Source organism: Dipodomys ordii, unplaced genomic scaffold (assembly GCF_000151885.1).
Source record: "Dipodomys ordii isolate 6190 unplaced genomic scaffold, Dord_2.0 Scaffold13, whole genome shotgun sequence".
NCBI lineage: Eukaryota > Metazoa > Chordata > Mammalia > Rodentia > Heteromyidae > Dipodomys > Dipodomys ordii.
In genome coordinates this window covers 3,160,319-3,182,213 of record NW_012267229.1, presented here as the reverse complement: position 1 = coordinate 3,182,213, position 21,895 = coordinate 3,160,319, and the positions used below count along the sequence as shown (strand labels likewise).

The 21,895-nt window shown below is 39.8% G+C and overlaps 1 protein-coding gene across 2 annotated transcripts in view; it reads right to left on the bottom strand.

Moving 5' to 3' along the window:
• Window positions 1-21,895, bottom strand: part of Tasp1 (taspase, threonine aspartase, 1) — a 227,822-nt gene that overhangs the window by 3,067 nt on the left and 202,860 nt on the right. The window contains exon 14 of one of the 2 annotated variants that reach the window (XM_013010937.1): window positions 20,467-21,522. The exons of the other annotated variant lie outside the window; for it this stretch is intronic. Within the exon in view, the coding sequence (XP_012866391.1) occupies window positions 21,430-21,522 (93 nt within the window). The 3' untranslated portion in view covers window positions 20,467-21,429. Of the gene's footprint in view, window positions 1-20,466; window positions 21,523-21,895 lie in introns of those variants that run through there. 2 annotated transcript variants of the gene reach the window in all.

Genomic DNA, 21,895 nt, shown 5'->3' with positions numbered 1-21,895 from the left:
CAAGCCAGCCTGGGCAGGAAAGTCAATGAGACTCACCTTCAATTAACAAGCAAAAAACATCAACAATAAAAAAAGCCAGAAGTGGAGTTGTTGATAAAGTGAAAAAACAGGAAAGAAGGAAGGAAGGAAGGAAGGAAGGAAGCAAGGAAGCAAGGAAGGAAGAAAGGAAGGAAGGAGGGAGGGAGGGAGGGAGGGAGGGAGGGAGGGAGGGAGGGAGGGAAGGAAGGAAGGAGTAGGGGGAGGGAGGGATGGAGGGAGACAGGGAGGAAGGGAGGGAAGGAGGAAAGCTTATTAAGGCAAACTACTCCCTGGGATATAGTAGATTAAATGGTGTGTGTGTGTGTGTGTGTGTGTGTGTGTGCATGATCAAATGGCATGAATTCTTACCTACAGACACTGCTATGGGGTAGTATAGTTCATGCCAGGGTGCATCTAGCTCTGGCTCCATAGATTTATTGTGGCTGGCTAGTCCTTACTAAAAGACACCCTTTGTCTTCAAAACTTCTGGACATGGCCCTTAAGTTTTATTTTTGGCTCTGGGCACCTATGTTGTTTCATGTTTTGTTGTCAGATTGATGACATACAGCATGTGTGAAGTGAGCCAGTCCCTAGAGGAAGATTTCCATCAGTTTCCTACTTATGCCTTCAGCCAGTTCTGGAGCCATAGCAGATCAAGTGCATCCGATGACAGCCAGCAGCTCTGACGTGCAAAACCCCTGTGTCCTGTTACCCCCCGTGTGTTGGTATTTTTGACAGTCCTCAATTAGAGCTGTATAGTTAACTTCAGCCTGTCATTTGTGTGGGCTAAGCTGTTTGGAAAATCCTTGAGGGATCCGCTGGAGGTGGGAGGACCAGGTTCCAATAAACAAATGATGGAACCTCAATGTCTGGAGGACACAAGCTGTGGTTTGGTTGCTGAGCCTTATGAGGGGCCAGAAAATGTCAGGCCTCCTCCTCCTTGGCTCCATGGGCTGTCACCTTGCCAGGATTGATGCTCTTTATTCTGCTCCTAGAAGATCCCCCAGGAGGGACTTTGAATGACAAGGGCCTTGGAATCTAGTTCCATTTTTATCAAGTAACTATCTGGAATGATTTACTTAGGGAAACTTACTCCCTGTCCTCTCTTCTCCTTCTCTTCCCTCTATTCTCTACCTTTGATGGACAGGAGGTTATAAATTGTTGAGAATATCTAGCAACATGATATTAAAATAGTTAATACTTCATAAGAATTGAGCTGTCAAAGTCTATCACAAGACCATGGGAGGCTTTTGATAGGCAAGTCCTTGGAGGAGTAGGGGCATGTGAGGGAAAGCGTGATGATAATTTAAAAGGAGTTTGAATCAGAAAGATAGAAATGAAAAAAGAAAGGAACTGGAATATACAGCTTTGATTCACAAGACTGGAAACTTTGACCTGATTTTTTTTTTCCAGGGCCCTTGAACTCTGGACCTGAGTGATGTCCTTGAGCTTTTTTTGTTTTTGTGGGTTTTTTTGTTTTGGTTTGCTCAAGGCCACCACTCTACCACTGAGCCACAGCTCCACTTCTGGCTTTTTTGAGTATTTATTGGAGATAAGAGTCTCATGGAGTTTACTGCACTGGCTGGCTTCGAACCACAATCCTCAGATGTCAGCCTCCTGAGTAGCTAGGATTATAGGCATGAGCCTCCAGTGCCCAGCTTCTCAGTTGATTTTCACCAACCAAATTCTGATAGTTGAAAAAAGCTTTGGTTCATGTTGAAATAACATGATTGTCTACATAAATAAAGAGAACAAAAATCAAGCTATAGACAGGGAGACTTACCTGTAAATCATGTATCTGGTAAATATAAAGAACTCTGAAAAAGCTCAATAGTTAGCAAGCAACCATTAGGTTATTTTATTCTTTAAAATAGGTGAAATATTAGAACAGGGATTTCACAAAGATATAAAGGTGACAACAAATAAGCAAGGTGCCAGTGGCTCACGCCTGTAATCCTAGCTTCTCAGGAGGCTGAGATCTGAGGATCACCATTCAAAGCCAACCTGGGCAGCAAAGTCCATAAGACTCTTATCTCCAATTAATCATGAAATAAGAATGGATTCCTATTAAAAAAGGGGCATCAGGTAGTAAAAATGCATAAAAATTTTAAAGGATATCCTATTTATTTGTTCCATTTTTCCATCTTGGTTCTATTTTTAATTATTGGTTATACAAAGAACTTAAAATTCCATAAGTCAGGTTGTAAGTAAGATATACTTTGATCAATCTCACCCCTCCCATCATTCATTTCCATTTTCCCCTTCATCTAAAAGAAAATTATTTGGGGCTGGGAAGGTGGCTCAGTGGTAGAGCACTTGCCTTGAGTGCCTGAGGCCCTGGGTTCAATTCCTCAGCACCACATAAGCAAAAAAGAAAAAAGCTGGAAGTGGTGCTGTGGCTCAAGTGGTAGAGCGCTGTCCTTGAGCTGAAGAGCTGAGGGACAGCGCCCAGGCCCAGAGTTCAGGCCCCACAACAGGTCCAAAAAGAAAAAAAAGAAAGAAAATTATTTATTTTTAATCAGTAAAGATTTTGGGAAAACGAAGTAGATGTATCCTCTTGGAAAATAGAACAAATAGACTGAGGTGGTTTTTTTTTTCCTTGAAAGGGTGATGACAGTCTTAGAGAAACAATATTGGAGTTTCAAGATCCAATCAATAGTTCTGCCAAAGATTAAAAGGAGAATGAAAGAAATAAATTAAAGAAACAAAATAAAAATTATGTAATTGGAGTGTAATCAAAATGGAAAGCATCTACCAGGTGACAATCACTCTGATGCTCACTGACATGAAGAGAAGATTCTAAGAATGACCCAAAGGAGGGAGAAATGTCACAGGACTAGAAAGGGAATTTGTCACATGGCCCCTATGTTGAAAATGAACTATACAACTTGTGGTGGGGCCAGGAAGGAAAAAATGGGAGAGAGTGGGGGAAGGGATGACACTGTCCAAAAAGAAATGTACTCATTACCTGACTTACATAACTGTAACCCCTCTGTATAACACCTTTATGATAGCAATAAAAAAACTTAATTAAAAAAAAGAAATGGGATTTGCAATGGATCAGCCACAATAACATGTGCTCAAGAACAACGAAGCAATTGAGTTATAAATAACTGTGAGGGAGAAATAAAGACATTTTCATTCCTTAAACTGAAAAATAATAGCCTCACATGTGCTCTTTCTTAGGAAAGTGCTCTAACACACTATCTGCAACAGCAGAAAATAAGCAGAGAAAGTAGAAGACATGAGAACCCAGGAAGGAAAGTTAGAGGTAGAAAAAGTTTAGGACAGTCCTAAAAATTGTATTGAAATAGGAGGAGACAAGGGTTGGTATAGAAAAAGAAAATGGAACAAGTAAATGATCTGGTATGTTTGACTTTTGGGAAGACCTGATGAAAAATTTATGGTAAAGTAAGAGACTCTACAACTGAAAAACAACAAGAATATAAAGCGCAGTACAAAACTTAATCACACACACACACACACACACAAACACACACAATCACATTTTTCTGTTTGATTCTGATGTAAACCATGTTTACCAATCATAATATGAATAGTAATAGTCCACTTAGATGAAAGTTGTGATGGAAATACGGGGCAGGAAAAGGGGAGGAGATGTATTATGCCCTTATCTAACACAGAGTAGTCAACCCACAGGGTCTAAACTGGATAAATTCAGAAAGAAGATAGATAAGCAAATGTAGAAAAACATATGAAAAATCGTTGAATCAGATGAAAAATGAGTGTTTGGCCATGAAGCTTGAAGGTAGGAAGAGTTAAGGTCCCTGGTACTTTAGGGGCATTTATTTCAGTTTTAAATTATGGCTAGATATTTTATTTTTAAAAAATAGAAAAGACAAGAAAGAGGAAAGTTATTTAAAAGGCACAGAAATTATGGTTGTTGGGCTATAGGTCAGAGAGCAAAGACTTGGTTGCTAAGGGGAGTCATAAATTGTGGCACAACCATCTTTCTAAAGGCTCCTCTACGCAGGCTACCCCAGACGATATGACGATATTACGCAAGGGAAGAGCAGGAAAACCATGCCCAAGCTCCACCCTCCCTTTTGGGAAATTCTTGGCTCCGTGCACAATACTGAGTCTTTGTTCTGTGGTGTTTGCAGGACTGTACCCTTTTTGGAGGTGAGATGTTTATTTTCCATGGCTCCAAAGTTTCCTACATCCCTACCAACCGTACAAAACGGCTCCGAGGAACAGCACGCACCTCAGCAGGCTTCCTCCAGCACTGCTGTTGAGACGCTTGGACCACTAATTAACGGGTAACATGATGGCCAGGGTTGGCCTTGGGTTGCTTTATCTACTGGCTCTGTCTTCCATCTCAGTCAGGTAAAGGGTTCACAATGAGGCTGGGAATCTGGTTGGTGAGGAAAATGTCAACTTAATTTGGCTGCACATAACTGCCTCTGTGATTCTTTCTACGCTCCTTTCTCCTGAGTCCTCAATCCTGTTTATTTTGGTCAAGGATATTCCCCCTGAGCCCAGAGTCCTGTGGGGAATCTCAGTATTGGCAGCAAATGTGCACAGCTTGCTTGTAACTCAACCCCTACTGCCCCCTAACGGTCAGAGCTCCTTAGTCTTCTATTCCCTTACTCATTATCAATGGATTTAGGGCAAGAGAGTAAAGGTTTTGTCTAGTCAAAGAACCCCAACCAAACACTGAAGTAAGAGAACAAAAAAAAACAATAGAGACATATCACAATTTCATATCCTGCCAGGCACAATGGTGATGCATAACTGTAATTCCAGCACGTAGCAGTAGAATCAAGAGTTCAGGGCTGGCCTGAGTGATACCGTGAGACCTTAACTCAAACCAACCAACCAACCAACCAAAAAAAAAAAAATTCAGTGCTTATTTCGAGAATATTTGGCAAAGCTGTTACTGTTTTATGTAAGCATTTTTATGGTATAAGCTCAGATGATAACACAGCAGCTGAAATCCCGGGCGTATCTACAGTGTTCTCAGATTTAACAATGAACAATATGAACAGTTGTTGCAAAGCACAGTCAACTTCATTCAGTGTGCAAAGGTCAGAGAAGTAACCTGCCTTAACACACTGAGGTTTAGGAACTGGGTTTAGGGATTAAGGAGTTGCCTGCAGTTTAGTAACTATGAGAGATACACGTATCAACATAACTGCACTGTTCGTTCTAGAAAGTTCTTACTCAGTAAATAATCTCCATGCTTCTCCAGGAGTCCCCTGAAAACTCTATCCTCTTAAGCAACAGACTACTCACGTAGTCCCCTGCATCAGGTAAGCAGCTGTTTCCTGGGACACAGCTTCCTGCTTTTGAAACATGACATGCTCTAGAACTCTCCCTTTTTATGGCCTTCACCCAAGATATTGCCCACTTGGAACCCCCCCACATCCAAAAGCCTGCCTTATACCATTCAAGATGGAGCCAAAACTCTCTGCATCTACCTTTGATCTCTTCTTTCTATGAGACTAAGAGTCAAAGCAGTTTTCTTTCTTACAACCATAAGTACTAAGCTCAACGTTAATGGACCAATAAAATACTGCCTTGGACTTTTTGGGAGAGTTGGCAATTGACAAATACACTGGTTTTCACTCTTTCTTGTAGATGTCTTCAATTGGGTTGGCAGTCTTAGTCTCTTGTCTTGTTTCCAGTTCTTTCATTTCTTTGTGCATTCATTGGAATGTTTTGGAATTGTGTATGACCCAGGGGATGGGTCTTGGTTCTTCATTCCATGAAGTGAGACACTAATCAATTCATCATACAAATACAAATGGTGCTCAGGCTTAGAAAAGAAGGATGTATAGTGGATGTATAGTGGAATACTGAATTTGCCTACCTGAGAAATCTTCAAAGGATTGAGCCATTAGGGTTAAGACAGGAAAAATCAGAGAGGAGTGGATAGAGAATAGGAATCTCAGTACAAAGGCCTCTGTGGTAGGAACAAGGCTGGGGTAAGGAAATAACAGACCATTGTAAGGAGACTAGTTACAGGCTTTGGAGAGAATACATCTCCAAGTTCCTAATTCCACATTTTAAAGACCATTTGCAAAAAAAAAAAGAATACCTTAATTTAAAAAAAATACCATTTGCCTGGAGTCCATGTAAAACTATCTTTTCTTTGTAACAACAAAATGTAACGGGAAGGCAGCCATAGTGGCACACACTGATCACTCTTAAGCACTCAGGAGGCAGAAACAGGAGTATCACAAGCTGGAGCTCAACCTGGGCTACACAGTAAGTTCAATTCAATGGGAGGCATTTCAGGCTGGTGATGGAGTGATGAATTATAATTATGTTTTAAGCAACTCAATAGTTGTGACATTTTTCAATGTAAGTCTATGATCAAGTAAGTATGTCTGCAACGCCAAACGTCTGTTACCAGGTAGCTTCTCTGTAAGAGATTTATGGACAAATGTCTCAAGTTCTGGTCTAATAATAGTAATAATAATAGTAGTCCATGGTAATTAGAATTTATGATCTAGGCCAGGTGAGAAAAATACTAACCTATGTTTCCCTAGAATTCTTTGAATATAATTAATCATAGTCAAACACTGAACTAAAGTTTCCATATTCTTTAGGTACCAATTATACTTAGAACTTCCTATGGTATCAACTTCCTGAAAGATGTGTTAGGTAGATCTGAGTACCTATATTGTCAAGAGGAGGTGAGGCTAAACGCACATAGTTGTCTCAATTACCACATTGGGTCTCTAACTTCATGGATTTATATTCTAATATAGAAGACAGAAAAATAAGCAGGCAAATAAAAATAACAATACCAGAGAGTTTTGAATGCTATAATGACAAATGTGAAATGAAATGCAACAGAGGAGTTGGAATGTGTGTGAATTTTAGATTGATATGTCATCAAAAACTGCACTGAGGTGGTGATGAGTGGGCATAGACATGGATGAGTGAGAGACCATGGCAGCGTCAGGCTAGAGAAATGGAATAAAAAGTGAAACAAAACCCAAAAGCAGGAACAAGCCTGGAATGTAAAGGGAGCATAGGAAAGGTCACTGTGGCTAGTTTAGAACCAAGGAGAGAAAGGGATGAGTTTGGGGAAGTGGTGGGCATGGTCAAAGCATCTGATTGCATCTGATTGAGAGCCATAGGAAGGTACTAGCAGAGGGGAGCTGTAAAGCTTTATAGCTCTCAAAGACCTTTATTCCTGTGGTAATGACTACCTAGGATTAGGAAGAGAACAATGTGCTAAAATTGCAAGGCATTGATAGGTATGCTGAGAAAGTACTAGGATTCAAGATAAATGTGTGGAAAGTAAAGGAGAGAACTCTAAGACAATATCTACATGTGTTTACACATCCTGGACAAGTGAAATAGCGAATTTTGTCAAAGAGCAGTCTGGGGATAGAGAATAGGGAGATTAAAAACCTAAGGGTTTGGGCTGGGAAGGTGGCTCAGTGGTAGAGTGCTTGCCTTGCATGCATGAGGCCCTGGGTTTGATTCCTTAGCACCACATAAGCAGAAAAGGCTGGAAGTGGTGCTGTGGCTCAAGTGGTAAAGCACTAGCCTTGAACTGAAGAGCTGAGGGACAGCACCCAGGCCCAGAGTTCAGGCCCCATGGCCAGAAAAAAAAATCTAAGGGTTATCCTTGGAACATACTAATTTGAATTTGCATTATTGGGTATTTCAGTGGAGATAGCAAGTAGGTCATTTGGAATTTGAGTGATGTTCTGGTTGGAGATTAGGGAGACATGTCATGTAAAGTCACCATTTTTTGATAAAATCATCTATGGAAACAAGAAGGCTGACAATCAAGTCTTGAGACCACCAATGTTCAGAGTTCAAGGGGGAGAAATCCTCTGATTTCTGGATCATATTAAAAGAAGAAGTAAATGCAGAAGCACAAGATGTCTGAGAATCCAAGTACTTTAAGTCTTACTATGACTTATTTATGTACTTCTATGGCCTCCCTGTAAACACTCATTTACTTCAGCCCAACAACTCATCACTCCCAGAACTACTGAAAAGATACATAATATGGTTAAGTCTATGGGCCGCCATAGCTCAACTTCCTTCCAGCCACCTATGTGGTTAATTTTTCCTGTCTGCCTAGGGAAAAGCCTGGCAAAAACAAATACCCTTCAAACGGGATTTGTTCTCTGGCCTTACAATATAAAACGAACCAGCATGTGTTTAATAGACATATTCTCCAGACAAAAGATGGAGAGGATTTTCCCTTAATTAGCTATACACACAAATCTAATTGGGATCAAGGAATAAAAACTCGGGGCAGTGCATAAATTGGCCTTAGGAGCAGAAGTACCAAATGTTACCATCACCCAGCTCTTGCTAAGTCTAATCACTTAGTACCATTGAAAGACTCCTTTTATGGGGACTTCCCCACAATCAATGAACTCATTTTATGTAAATATTTAGCCAGGCAATAAACTGGACAGCGTATATTATTCAACATCAGCCTCAAAAGACCCTCCCGATTTATATACACAGTATTTTGGTAGAGCAATATATTTTACATGCATGACATGGTCAGCGATAAATATACCAGGGTAGGTCAAACCCTATTTGGTTCTCTGCTTTTAACTGTCCTGGGCGTTGTGTGTTTCTTTAATCACTTGGATGATTTAGATAAACAACATGTATTAGTCTTTGGAAGTATAACATGCCTTGAACTTTTTCCAGATATTCGTTGCCATTCATCATCGTAATAGTTGCTCTCCCTTGGCTATCATTAAGATTAGAAACGTCCTTGAACCATTTAATGATATTCCAGAAGACTGGACAGACTTTTCATGCCTTGATGAATTGCAATCACTCAGCTCAGACCAATGAAATTGGATATCCTTTAATGTGCCTCATGGCTTTAAGGAGTTCGGGGAAAGCAGTACTCCAGCACCAACATGGCTTCATGGAATAATCATCCATTTGGGGGAAGATGCCTGGCTTATGTAACAGTTGATTAATGACTTAATATCCAATCTAATAGCTAACAGCAATGGATATCATTTCATTGTTCATATGTCAAAATAAGGCTTCATCTACAAATGTCCACTTACTAAAGATTTCATTAGGATTCTTAAACGAGGTATGAAATTATTTTTAAGCCTAAGTTGGAATGCAAAAGAATGAAATTCCTCCCAGGATATTGAGGTATAGATGATCAACTGATGAGAAGAAAAACAAGAAAACAAAACCAAAAACAAGGTTGTGCTGTAACTAGTTTTCTCTTTTATGGGGCCATGCATCGCCAAATGGTGACCATGGAACCTATGTGACCCTCATTTATCTATGTGACAGAAGCAGGCACACATAGCATTGCTTGTATCCCCAATCAATATGTATTTCTATTCCATAGATCTAAAGCCACTGACAGTGCCCTGGTTTAGAGATGACTGATGATATTAGCATATTTAAAGGATCTTTAAGTTCATCCACAAATTGTGATCTGCGACTAGAGTTAAGAATAACCCTTAGGTGGAAAAAACTGGGAGAGTGTCAGGGAAGGGGTGGCAACATTGTCCAAAAAGAAATGTACTCTTTATCTGACTTAGGTAACTGGAAATCCTCTGTACATCATCTTTTTTTTAATTGGGAAAATACTGTACAGAGGGGTTACAATTACATTGGCAAGATATGAGTACATTTCTTATCAAGCATTGTAGCCTCCTCCTTTGTTTCCCCTTCCCATCCCTTCCCATCCTCCCTCCTGTATACCATCTTTATAGTAACAATTAAAAAAAGTTTTTAAAAAAAGAATAAAGCTTAGCATATGTAGAGAAAGTACTGTGCTTGGAATCACGACTATATTAACGTTCTATCTCTATCACTTGGCATTTTAAGCAAATTCCTTATGGAAACATCAGTTAGTTCCTTTACTGATCAATTATTTTTTATTGAATCTTACAATGTGCCAGCTGGTATTCTTGAGATATTTGCAAAACAAAAATCCACTATTCTATTCCACTGTAGACCATGCCTAATATAACACTGTTCCCTCTTTCCACAATTGCTGTATGGGACAGTTGAGATACCAGTGCTTTTGGGGAATTTAAGCTCCAGCCCCTAGGAGGTGGGCATTGAAGGCCCAGGGGAATGTCACCCTCGCATGCAACAGACAGAACAGTCTCCTGCAGGTTGGGAGACACTCTCAGAGACCTACTATATTGGTGAGATAATGATCCTTAGAAATGGGCAAGAGTACACAGAAAGTAGAAGGACCGAGGGCTATGGACAGGGACTGTCAGTGAATGACACGCGCATGCAAAGAAGGAACTCATGGCTATCCACATTCCATCAGTTACATGGTATCTTCTTGTCTCCTGGTCCACCAGGCCCAATAGTTACCAACTATATATCTTCTCATGAAACCTGAAAATTGTCTACAATGTATTTGTCAACCAAGTTTGAAGGCTAGTATGGGTCTCTAGATAATTACACAGTTTAAAAACCAATGGGTTCACAGTTGGGACAGAAGAAACAGATTAGCCTCCTTGAGTAAGAGAGAATTCTCCTCAGGCTACCAGTAGATTTCACCTGTGCTGTGGGCTTTCCTGAGTCCCAAGTCAGTTCTTTTCCTCTAGAGACCCTGACTAACACAATATATGTTACTTCTGATACAGATTTATATCTGTCACTTAACTTTTAGGTTTTCCATGCCTCATATCTTATTTTTTTATCTAGTCCTCTACTACTCTGCTTTGCCTTGAATATTTCTAGCACAACATTTAAATTATCTTTTAATGATTTTTAAATTTTTTAAATTTTAATATTTTACAAATAAAATATTTTAATACTTTATTTTTTATTATTATCTTAATGGTTGCTCTAGGACTTAGCATATCCCTTTCAGGTGGTCAAAATCTATTTCAGATTGAGAGTAACAAGAGATGTCACTATCTAGAAATAAGAGATGTTATTCCCATGCTCTTCCGTTTCTCTCCCTTTCTTTACTATAAGGCCATACATATAGCATTTATAGTTGCTGAAAACCTAACAACACCATTGTAACTATGACTTATTATAATTTTGTCTATTGAAGGTGATATATATATATAATATATTACATGGACTACATATGAAAGATATACGTCTATATAGATATATCTACATATCTTTGTGCGAGATAGATGATAGATAGATAGATAGATAGATAGATAGATAGACAGATAGATAGATGGATGGATAGATAATCTTTTTGGATTATATTGCCTTCCTACCTTATTTTACTTCTTTAACCATGGTTTCTTTTAATTCTTTGAATTGGTTCATAATGGATATTTTAAAGTGTTATTCTAGCATCTGGTCTCTCTATGAGGCATTTTTCTATTACTCTTTTTTTCTTTCTGTGAATGGGTCACATATTCCTGTATCTTTTGCTGCCTTGTAATTTTGTCGAAAACTAGACATTTCAAGTGTTAAACTGCAGCAACTCTGGCTACTGATCTCCCCCTTCTCTTTCTGGGGCTTTTTACTATGATTTGCTTGCTTATTTGCTTTGTAAATTGGGCGGGCTGTGTTAGTGACATCTATTTCTTCATAGTGTAGAGCCTTTGATGTGACTCTCTCACAGGATTCAGACTTGGCACTCATCCTAGAGTTAGAGTTCTTTTGGGAGAGATTTCATTATCTTTTCCCTAAACTATGTTTTAAGCTGTCCACCCCTTGGTTTTATATCCAGAAATTAGGCTTCGCTAATTATCATTAGTGCTTTATTATTTTGGACAATGCCCTGGGAAATGAATTGCTAAGGAGTATCACAGTAGAATTGGGCTGGTGTAGTTTTTAATTCCATTTCTAAGTCTTGTTCTGTTCTAAAAGGACTGTTTTTAAATATCTTTTTTCTGGTTGTCTCTGGAGAACACTCTAGCCTGTCTGTGGTTTAGCCTGTTGATCTTAATTAAGAGATGCTTTTTTTTTTTTTTTTTTTTGTAGATCGTGGTGGCTCTTGTTTTCAAGGATAATTTTAGACTTAAACTTCTCCACATAGTTTCGAATTAAATTCCTTTCCTTTATCACGGGCTACATATCAGCAAAATATAAGCCATGACTCTGAATGCAGGGCAGGGCAGTAGCCTCTGGTCTCTTTTCTTGCCTTTCTCATAATGGAACATCTGACCTCTTGTAAACTGAAGTTAGGTGTAAATTGAGACCCAGTTTTCTTGACCTGTCTCACCTGAGTACAATCTCTCATCCATGAATATGAAATGAGTCGAGGAAAGTAATCTCCAACCTCTCAGATGCATGAGTGAATAAGTTAGTCTCTTCAACTGAGAGCTGAAGCCAGCAGCCTGCACCTCTTGGTGAGGTATAATTGAGAGCATAGAGGAAAAGTAGCCACATTTTCTTGGCCATACCTACCCAAAGCAAATCTATAAAACTGAGTGGAAAGATGGGGTCCATGGTCTAGCTGGGTTTTTTGTCTGTGTTTGTGCTAATTCCAAGAAGTGCTGTCTTAATGCCTATGCTTTACATTTTACATTGCAAGCATATGTCAACATTGTTCTTCAAAAATGTCTTGACTACTTTTGTTCCTCGGTATTTACATAACTATTTTAGAATTTTAGAACTGATTGAGTTTTACAAAGACACTAGCATATATTAGGATTTCAACTGATCTGCAATGAATCAAAACTATTAAATTGAGAATTGGCATCTTTATAACTTTGAGTCTTCTGTTCTCTGGAACACCATATATATCTTCCATCTACTTGTTTCTTCAATTTCTCTTTGGAACTCTATAGCATTCTTGAACATCTTTCATTAACTTCCTAAGTATTTGATGATTTTAATGCTATTGTAGACAAACTGTCATGTAGAAAATGGGTGAGAGTAGAAATGGTAAATAGATTTTCTCTTGTGTGCCAGTAGTCATCAACTTGCATTGGCTGTCTCTACATTGGTGAAACAATATTGTGAAACCAATCTTGGCTTTGTAGGAAATCTCCATATCTGATTGTTGAAGCCTTTCCTCAACTCAAGCATAGGCAGGGAGGTACCAGTATTGTAGACCAGCTATTTTGTGTGTGTATGTGTGTGTGTGTGAGAGAGAGAGAGGGAGAGAGAGAGAGAGAGAGAGAGACAGACAGACAGACAGAGACAGAGACACAGAGACAGAGACAGAGAGACAGGGAGGGAGAGGGTACTAGGGCTTGAACTCAGGGTCTGGGTGCTGTCCCTAAATTTGTTTGTTCAAAGCTAACATTCTACCACTCAAGCCAAAGCTGCCCTTCCTGCTTTTTTGGGGCGGGGGGGGGTAGGGGGGTAAGGCGGGGCTTAACTGGAGATAAGAGTCTCCTGGACTTTATGGCTTCAAATCACCATGCTCAGATCTCAGCCTCCTGAGTAGCAAGCAGCAGCTAGACCATTTTTAAAATTTTTTATTGTGATTAAGTGATTACATAAATTTCACAAATTTCATAATATTGTGAGATAGTGATAGCTAAAGTTACAAACACATTCTAACCTTCATGAGGCAAATTGTCATTATCGTGGTCTGTAAAGTTTGTGAATTCTATGAGCTTTGACAATACAGCTATTTCTTCCATATCGGGTGATATGTACATTTCTTTCCTTTTGCTTAGTATCAGCTGTTCCCTCTTTCCCTCTCATTCCCTTCCTCCCATCGCTGCCCTTGAGTTGCTTAGTTCATTTTCATCAATGTCTAGTGCAGCTGATGGGTCCCTCTGTTGTATGTTTTCCTTGGTTCCCTCTGTTTCTGTGTCCTCCTCCTAATTTCCCTCAGATGTGCACATACATTCCATATATGTGGTCAGCAGCATGGGGTCATTTAGTAATGATACAACCAGATGAGTGGAGGTGCTTTGTTTCTCGAGTCCTGTTTACTTTGTCATATCTCCTTACATTTTGTATTAAACATCCACGTATCAGGGAGACCATGTACCATTTATCTCTTTGCTCTTGGCTTACCTCACTCAAAATGTTTTTCTAGTTTGATCCATTTCTCTGTAAATGCCATTATTTTGTCCTTTCTAATGGCTGCATAATATTCCATTGGATACAGGCACCACAATTTTTGGATTCATTCATCTGTAGTGGGGCATCTGGGTTGTTTCCATATCTTGGCTATTGTGAACAGTGCTGCAATAGACATAGAGATGCATGTGTCCTCGTATCCTGGTTCCTGTTGCTTAGGGTAGAAGCCTAGGAGTAGTGTGGCTGGGTTGTAAGGAAGGTCTACATTAAGCTTTCTGAGTTACTTCCAGACTGCTTTCCAAAGTGGTTGTATTAGTGTCCATTCCCACCAGCAGTGCAGTAGGGTTCCTCTTTCTCCGCATCCCCTCCAGCATTTGTCGTTGGCTGAATTTAGGATGCATGTCATTCTGACTGGGGTAAGGTGGTAACTCAGGGTTGTTTTTATTTGCATTTCCTTTATACCCAGGGATGGTGAACACTTCCTCATGTGTTTCTTTGCCATTTTTACCTCTTCTTCTGAGAAGTCTCTCTTTAGTTTGTTAGATTTGGGAGGGATTAGTTTCTTGAGTTACCTGTATATACTGGATATTAGGCCCTTGTCTGATATATTGCTGGTAAATATATATTTTTCCAAATAGTTGGCTGTCTTTCTAGTTTGGTTGCTATGTCTTTAGATGTGCAGAGATTTTTTTTTATTTTAAGGTAGTCCCATTTGTCCAGTGTCTCTCCAATTTGTTGTGACCCTGGGACTCTGTTCAGGAAGTTCCTGCCTGTGTCTATAAGTTCAAGTGTCTCTCCTACTCTGTCCTGCAGTAGTTTCAGAGATTCAGGTTTGATGTTAAGGTCTTTAATCCATTTGATTTGATGTTGGTTCATGGTGACAGGCTGGGGTCCACTTTTAGTTTTCTGCAGTGGCCGCCCCATTTTCGCAGCACCAGTAGTTAAAGAGGCTGTTGTTTCTTCCACTGAATGTCTTTGGCTCCTTTGTCAAATATCAGCTGACTGTAAGTGTGTGGTTTTATTTCTGGATCTTCTAATCTATTCCATTGATCTTCTGGTCTGTTTTTGTGCCAGGACCAAGCTAGCTGTCTTTGTTATTATGGCTCTATAGTAGAGTTTGAAGTCCAGCATCGTGATCCCTCCCATGTTGTTTTTGTTGCCTAGAATTGTTTTGACTATTCTAAGGACCAAACTATTAATGTAGCTATGAAAGGAAAACCCAATGGGTAGAAAAGGAAGGCAATTTTAAAGTACATACAAGCAAGACTTTGTTAACCTGAATTATGTTTTAAAGTGTAATGCAGCATATTTCTTATCTTTTCAAGGATTCAAGCAAAAACTGGATGGCCATCCCAGTAAATCCACAATTAAGGACTGATGTATAAGATGCATAGTTGATTTAGGAAAACTTAACAAGTATAAAGTCCTATGAACCAATTTCTTAATTCTATGAAAGAAAGAGGGGACATGAAATTCATTATTTTACAAAAACTATTAATATGACTATTCAGTGCAGGGGAGGATTGTGTGCTATTAAAACTCTGCTAATATCAGGATATTTTAGAGCATTTCACATCCTTCTCCACCATTTTTTAAAATACAATATATCAGCCAGGTGCTGGTGGCTCATGCCTGTAAGACTAGCTACTCAAGAGGCTGAGATTTGAGGCTGAGGATTGTGGTTCAAAGCCAGCCCAGGTAGGAAAATCTTTGAGACTCTTACTTCCAATTGACAACTAGAAAACTAGAAGTGGTTCTATGGCTCTAAATGGTCATTTGCTAGCCTTTTGCAAAAGAACTCAGGGACAGTGCCCAGGCTCTGAGTTCGAGCCTCACAATTAACAAAAAAAAAGAAAAAATCAAATGATCTTTATTGTTCTCTCTAGCTTTCTAGACCACCACCAAGAGCAGCAAAAGAATTACAAGGAGAATGCCAAGCCCAGTTGAGAAACCATGAGCAAGAAAATGTAGTTTATGTCACTAAGGTTGCCGTGATTTTTTATTCAGCTATAGATAGTGAAGGAGAGGGCCTTCCAGAAAGTTTTAGCCTGAGCATCCAAAATGAGTTATTAACCAAATAGAAGGACTTCATTAACAAGTTTTCGGAAAGCACTTGAAATCTTAGTAACTTGGATTTGGAAAAAAGCCCCACATTTATTTTTCTCAATAAGTCATTTATCTCATAAGCCTTTTGGACTAAGAAAGACCATTTTGGAAGCAACTCTTTGGATGATCAACATACTAACGATAGCAGAGGTTAAAAGGAATAATTTCATTCCTTTTCTTTCCAGCTCTGAAGCTCTGTTGACCATCAGAGGAATCCCTTCCCATAGTTCAAGGCAGGGAAATCCCAGCCTGATTTTCTGGCTCTTTCCCATGTGGTTTCAAAGATTGGGCAACTGTGCCATGTCAAGGAGAAACCACTGAGTTCCCATTCCCCCTTGCTTTCCACAGCTGGTCACAGTGAACCACCTTGGGCTTGGCTGATTCTCTTTTGAATGCCAAATGTGCCGCTTTGGAGGGAAGCCCTGGCCAGCTGTAGATTTAATCCTTCCTGTGGCCATGCACTTTATAGAGAGAGCAGTGTGTGGGAAAAGAAACATAACTTGGTCAATTTGGCCACCATATGGTCTCTGATCAGATATCTTGGTTAGTACCTTGTGGACTTGAACCCAAATTAAGTGTTGGAGAAAAGCAGTGTGTTCCTTAAGCATTCTTAAGATCCCAGAACAAATATTAATGGATTAATTTTACATTGCCAACCTTCAATTGGGCTGTTGATGAGAGCCCATTACATTTACCCATTCATACTTCCCTCTCCTTGTTAATGGGCTCCTAGGAAAGGTTTAGAATGGAATGGAAGCAAAACAAAACTAACTGTATATTTCGGGTCATTCTTTCTGGGCTCAACCTTCTCTTGGACCAATGTTCCTGGGAGGGAGGAGTAGCTTCCACCCATATTACCTTTGGAGGGTCTTTTTCTCAGAACTAACCAACACAACTTTTTGTCATTGTATCAATCCAGGGGCGTGAATCTAGGGCCTGGGAACTGTCCCTGAGTTGTTTTTGCTCAAGGCTAGCATTCTTAAGCTCTATCTCTTGAACTATACTTCTACTTCCACTTTTTTGGTGGTTAATTGGAGGTAAGAGTGTCACGGACTTTTCTGCCTGGGCTAGCTTGGTACTTAGGTCTCAGCTTCCTGAATAGCTAGGATTATACACATCAGCTCCTGGAACCCAGCTACAATTTTTTTTTTTTTGTCAGTCGTAGGCCTGAACTCTGGGCCTGGGCACTGTCCCTCAGCTCTTCAGCTCAAGGCAGCGCTCTACCACTTGAGCCACAGCGTCACTTCCAGCTTTTTCTGCTTAGGTATTGCTAAGGAATCGAGCCCAGGGCCTCATACATGTGTGGCATGCACTCTACCACTGAGCCACCTTCCCATCTACAACTTTTATTTACCTATTTTTTGAAGCAGTCTCACTATGAAGCCAGGCTGGTGCTGAATTGAATCATTCTCTTGCTTCTGCCTCCTGAGTTCCAGGAATACAGGCATGTGTCATCATGCTTGTCTACACTGTCATCTTAAGTGGGACAAGAATGGGATTCACAGCATGAAATACTCACAGATGTGAGTGTTCCTAGAATTTATGTCAGGATAAATTCTATGTGCTTAACTATATATATATAAAGAAAAATCTTGGAAGAGGTAGGCCTTACATATAATTCTGAGTATTTAGGAAGTAGAGAATAGGAGGACCGTGTTTTGAGTCCTGCCTGGGCAAAAATTTATTCAGATCCCATCTTAACATGAAGGAGGTGGTGATATACATCTGTAATTCTATCTACATAGAAAGCATTATTCTTGCCAGGCACTGGTGGCTCACACCTGTAACCTAGCTACTCAGGAAGCTAAGATCTAAGGATCATGGTTTGAAGCCAGCCCAAGAAAGGAGGAGGAAGAGGAGGAGGGAGGAAAAGGAGGAAGAGTAGGAGGAGGAGGCATTATTTAGGAATATTATATTCCAAGGCCAGACCAGGCAAAAAGCACGAGACCCTATCTGAAAAATACCTAAAATCAAGACTGGTGTGTGTAACTCAGGTGGTATAGCACCTGCCTAGCAAGCAGAAGACCCCAAATTCAAAACCTAGCCCTGTCAAAAAAAAAATCAAACAACAAACCAACTTTAGCATAAAATTATGCTATGGACATCCAGGCCTGAAAGAGAGGGCATTCTAGAAACAGGCTGGTGAACATGAGAAACACTCATCGCATGGAACCGTAGCAACCACTGTTTTGGTCTATTGAAAATTCTTAAAATATCAATATGCCTTTGGATAAATTCTTCCAACTGCTGTGAATGCAACTTAAGTTCATTTCCTCTTAAGACACCCAACAGTACGTGAAGTCCTTGTACTGCTCCCTTCATTGCTCATTTATCCACTACCTCCTCAGAAGTGTGCCCTGAGCCCACCAGTCTGCTCCCTGTTATCTGACTTAGTGGCATACTTCTCATACTTAAGTGGCACATCCAGAGGTTGCTTCTGAGAAGTGACTTTCTAGTACCTGTAGCCTGCTGTGCAAAGGGCCAGGGCAGCATTTCATACTTCCTGAAGTCATCAGGCAGAAGAGGAGATATTAATGATCCCTCGGTTGTTGAAAGAGTAAGTTCCAAGGGCAAGGACCCTGGTCTGCCAAGCTGGCTTTTACCCACAGTGGCTAAGCCCACACTACAGTGCTTGCTGTACACACTTGAAGGCCCAGAAAGTACACACTGACAGCACCCCTCAGTACTATCATACATTTCTAAAAAATCTTTCAGATAAAAATAGTCTGAATTGTACAGGAAGGCAGTGAATGAAATACTGTGTGAACATATAGATATGGACGCTTATCTAACTACGGGTTAGATAATCCCATTGTGAGAGTTCAGTAAAATACAATTTCTGTGCTAAAAACACATAGAGAATTTATGCACAAAAGAGTCTGCAGATGAGGAAGGGCCCATATGGATAGACAGGCTGAAGGTGGAGAGGCTTGGCACAGGTGGCAAGTGAGGCGGACAAAGCCTCAGGCAGGTCACTATGGTCCTCAGACATCACAGGTCCTTCAGGTATCTAGAGGAGACCTCATGCCCTGGCTCCTCACCAAGCCCCGGAGTTACCTCACTTCAAAGCAAGGTCACAGAGATGGTCTGGAGTCCAGACCTGGCTGAATTCTACTCAAGAGACTCAAATATCCAAGGCTCAGCCCTTAAGAAGAAATTGACTATAGTTATACAAACTATAGTTATAGTTATACAGCTTCAGAGTCCAGGTGATAACTAGCCAGGGGAGAGAATATTTTCTGGTCTGTTTCTACCTTGTCTACTTTTGTATGAAACGAAGTAGATTTTATATTGTTATTGCCTCCTGGTTCCAGTATCTAATCCTTAAGGCCTAATCAGGTAATGCCGGAATTGATACTATATGTACATTACATTCTTGCTTCTATGATTCTGTATTTTCCTCCTGCCCTCACAATATCCCCTAATGTTCTGAAGTATTTTAACATTATTCTCTATTTTTAAAGTATTAAAATTAGAAAATAGAGTCTTAACTGTTTTTAGAGGAGTGGTCCTCTTTACTATTATACTGACCAATTCTTAAAAACTCTTCTTAAAAGGAGTCTTTAACAAGCTCTAAGTTTTAAATATGAGTGGGATAAAATCAAAAGGAGATGAAAGAAATGGCATTCCTGGTAGAACAGGTCAGATGATTTTCAGACTCTAAAGTGTCCTGATAGTTTTATATGATCCAGTCCAGTCCCTACATTCCTGCCCCTGCCCCAAATCCTGACAACAGGTAACAAAGCGATTGAAGCCAAAGACTCCCCACCAGCCAGCCCATCTCTTAGTAAGTTCTCAGCCTCATTAAGAATGAGAAACAGATACCACGGCACCAACCTGTCTACGAGAACACAGCGAGACAAATGTAATTGCCTGTAGGAGGAATATAAATCAGCAACTCTCAAATCATTCATATTTACACTCACTCCATTTTGGTTGTCTTTCCTTTATAATTTAGCCATACATCCATGTCAAGTGTATAATTTCATCTGGGGCTTTATCAGTCACCGCCCAGAGCCCTGATTATATGGTGCAGGGAAACTTCCTCCCCCTGAGCAAGTCTATCTTTAGTATCTTCTTGATAACCACTTCTTACATAAGAAATCAAAAGGAAAGTCTTGGTTTTCTTATGTGGCTCCAGAATTCCTAAATATAACATTTAGAAGCAATTTATCAACTGAAACCATTGAGCTTTCAGCTGCCACTAAAACATTTCAAAGCTCTGTGCTCCTATTCCTTCCCTTTATTATTTCTATCAAATTGCAATGGAAATTTTAGGGATTTCCATATCGAGAATTCCATCGTGTGACAATTACAACTTGGATCTTGCTAGTGTCTACCATAGCTTCACATAGATAAGACAGCAAGATGTATAGCGCTAAGATTTCTGTAAGTACAGACTTTTTCAAAGAAAATAAAACACAAGTCTCCAATCTAGGGCTCAAAGATAATTTATTACTCTGAGAAGAGGAGTCACACACTATACCCAGTAATATGCTTCTTTTATTTTTTGTGCATTTATCTTAAAAATATATTTAAACAAGAACCAAAGATAATATGAATTTGACATAAACTTTGCTTTCTTATTTACAGTGTTTCATTGTAAATAACATTCCATTATACACAAATTAAGGACTGTGCATTACTGTATGTTCTCTTTACACATTCTTTCATAATATAGTCCACATAGCTCAAAGCTATACAATATTTAAGCTTAGAAAAGCTGAGGAAAGTACAAACTTTATCAATAAGACTATTATTTTAAAAAGTTCTCACCTTAATTCTCTGCTAGATTGTTTCACTGAAACCATTCTTTGTTAAAGAAAAATGCCCCATTGAGGGATGGGAACATAGTTTAAGTCAACACAGGGTCCATTTAAACTGGCTGACAAATAAAAACACTTTATTACTTATTACTGCTATTAAATGTAGCACTAGCACTGTCAAGTCATTTAAACACATAGCTTTACTCTTCAATTCAGACACAATATCAATGACAGTTGATACCTCTTTATAAAATACTTAAAAAAATTCCTGTGACTTTAGTTTTACTTGTAAACAGTTAAAGCACACGTTGCTGTAAAGATGATTTGATCATTCATTCCCAGTCTTAGGTTACACAATGAGGAGATTCTTCTTTGTTAAGGGAGAAGCAAGCACACACTATAGACACACATATACACGCACTCGCATCCCCCACCCCCATTTCTGCTCACCTGTCTAAAGCCCAAGTGTCACTAGGCGCTAACTATAGCAGCTCTTGTGTCCCGAGCAACACACAAGGTTGTGACTGGAATTATAAACAAAGAAGATAAAACATCCAACTTCAGTTAAAAACGCCAAAGGCTCGGGTTGTGAAACAGCTGTCAGACACTTCACTGTCAGCCTGAAGGGTCAGTTCACTGGGCTCTCCAGGCGGCAAACCCCACCTTCAATTGCAACCGACTGTCCGGCCACTGCACCAGGAGGGAGTCTTGAAATGTGAGTCTGCAGAGAAGGAGAAAGGAGAGTGTCACAGCCGCCAGCAGTATCCTCCTCATGTGGTAAAGGTGGAGCAAACACTAGAGAAACAGGGCTATTTTGCTCCTGCATGTCCACAGTCCAGGATAATAGTAACTTTTAGATACCAAAAGATCTAGTTTAAGCTGCTCAGGGAAGATTCACTGAGCTGAACACAGCAGCAGCCCCTAGAGATGTGGAAGTGACCAAGAGATCCAAGACTGGCCACACACCTCACACCTCACACCTTTCAGTTATCTCCACAACACTACCGGGTTCCTAAAATCAAAGCGCTTATAAATCTTTGTCCTGTATGTGCTCAAAGCAAATGAATACTTAACTCATGTTAGTACCCAATTAA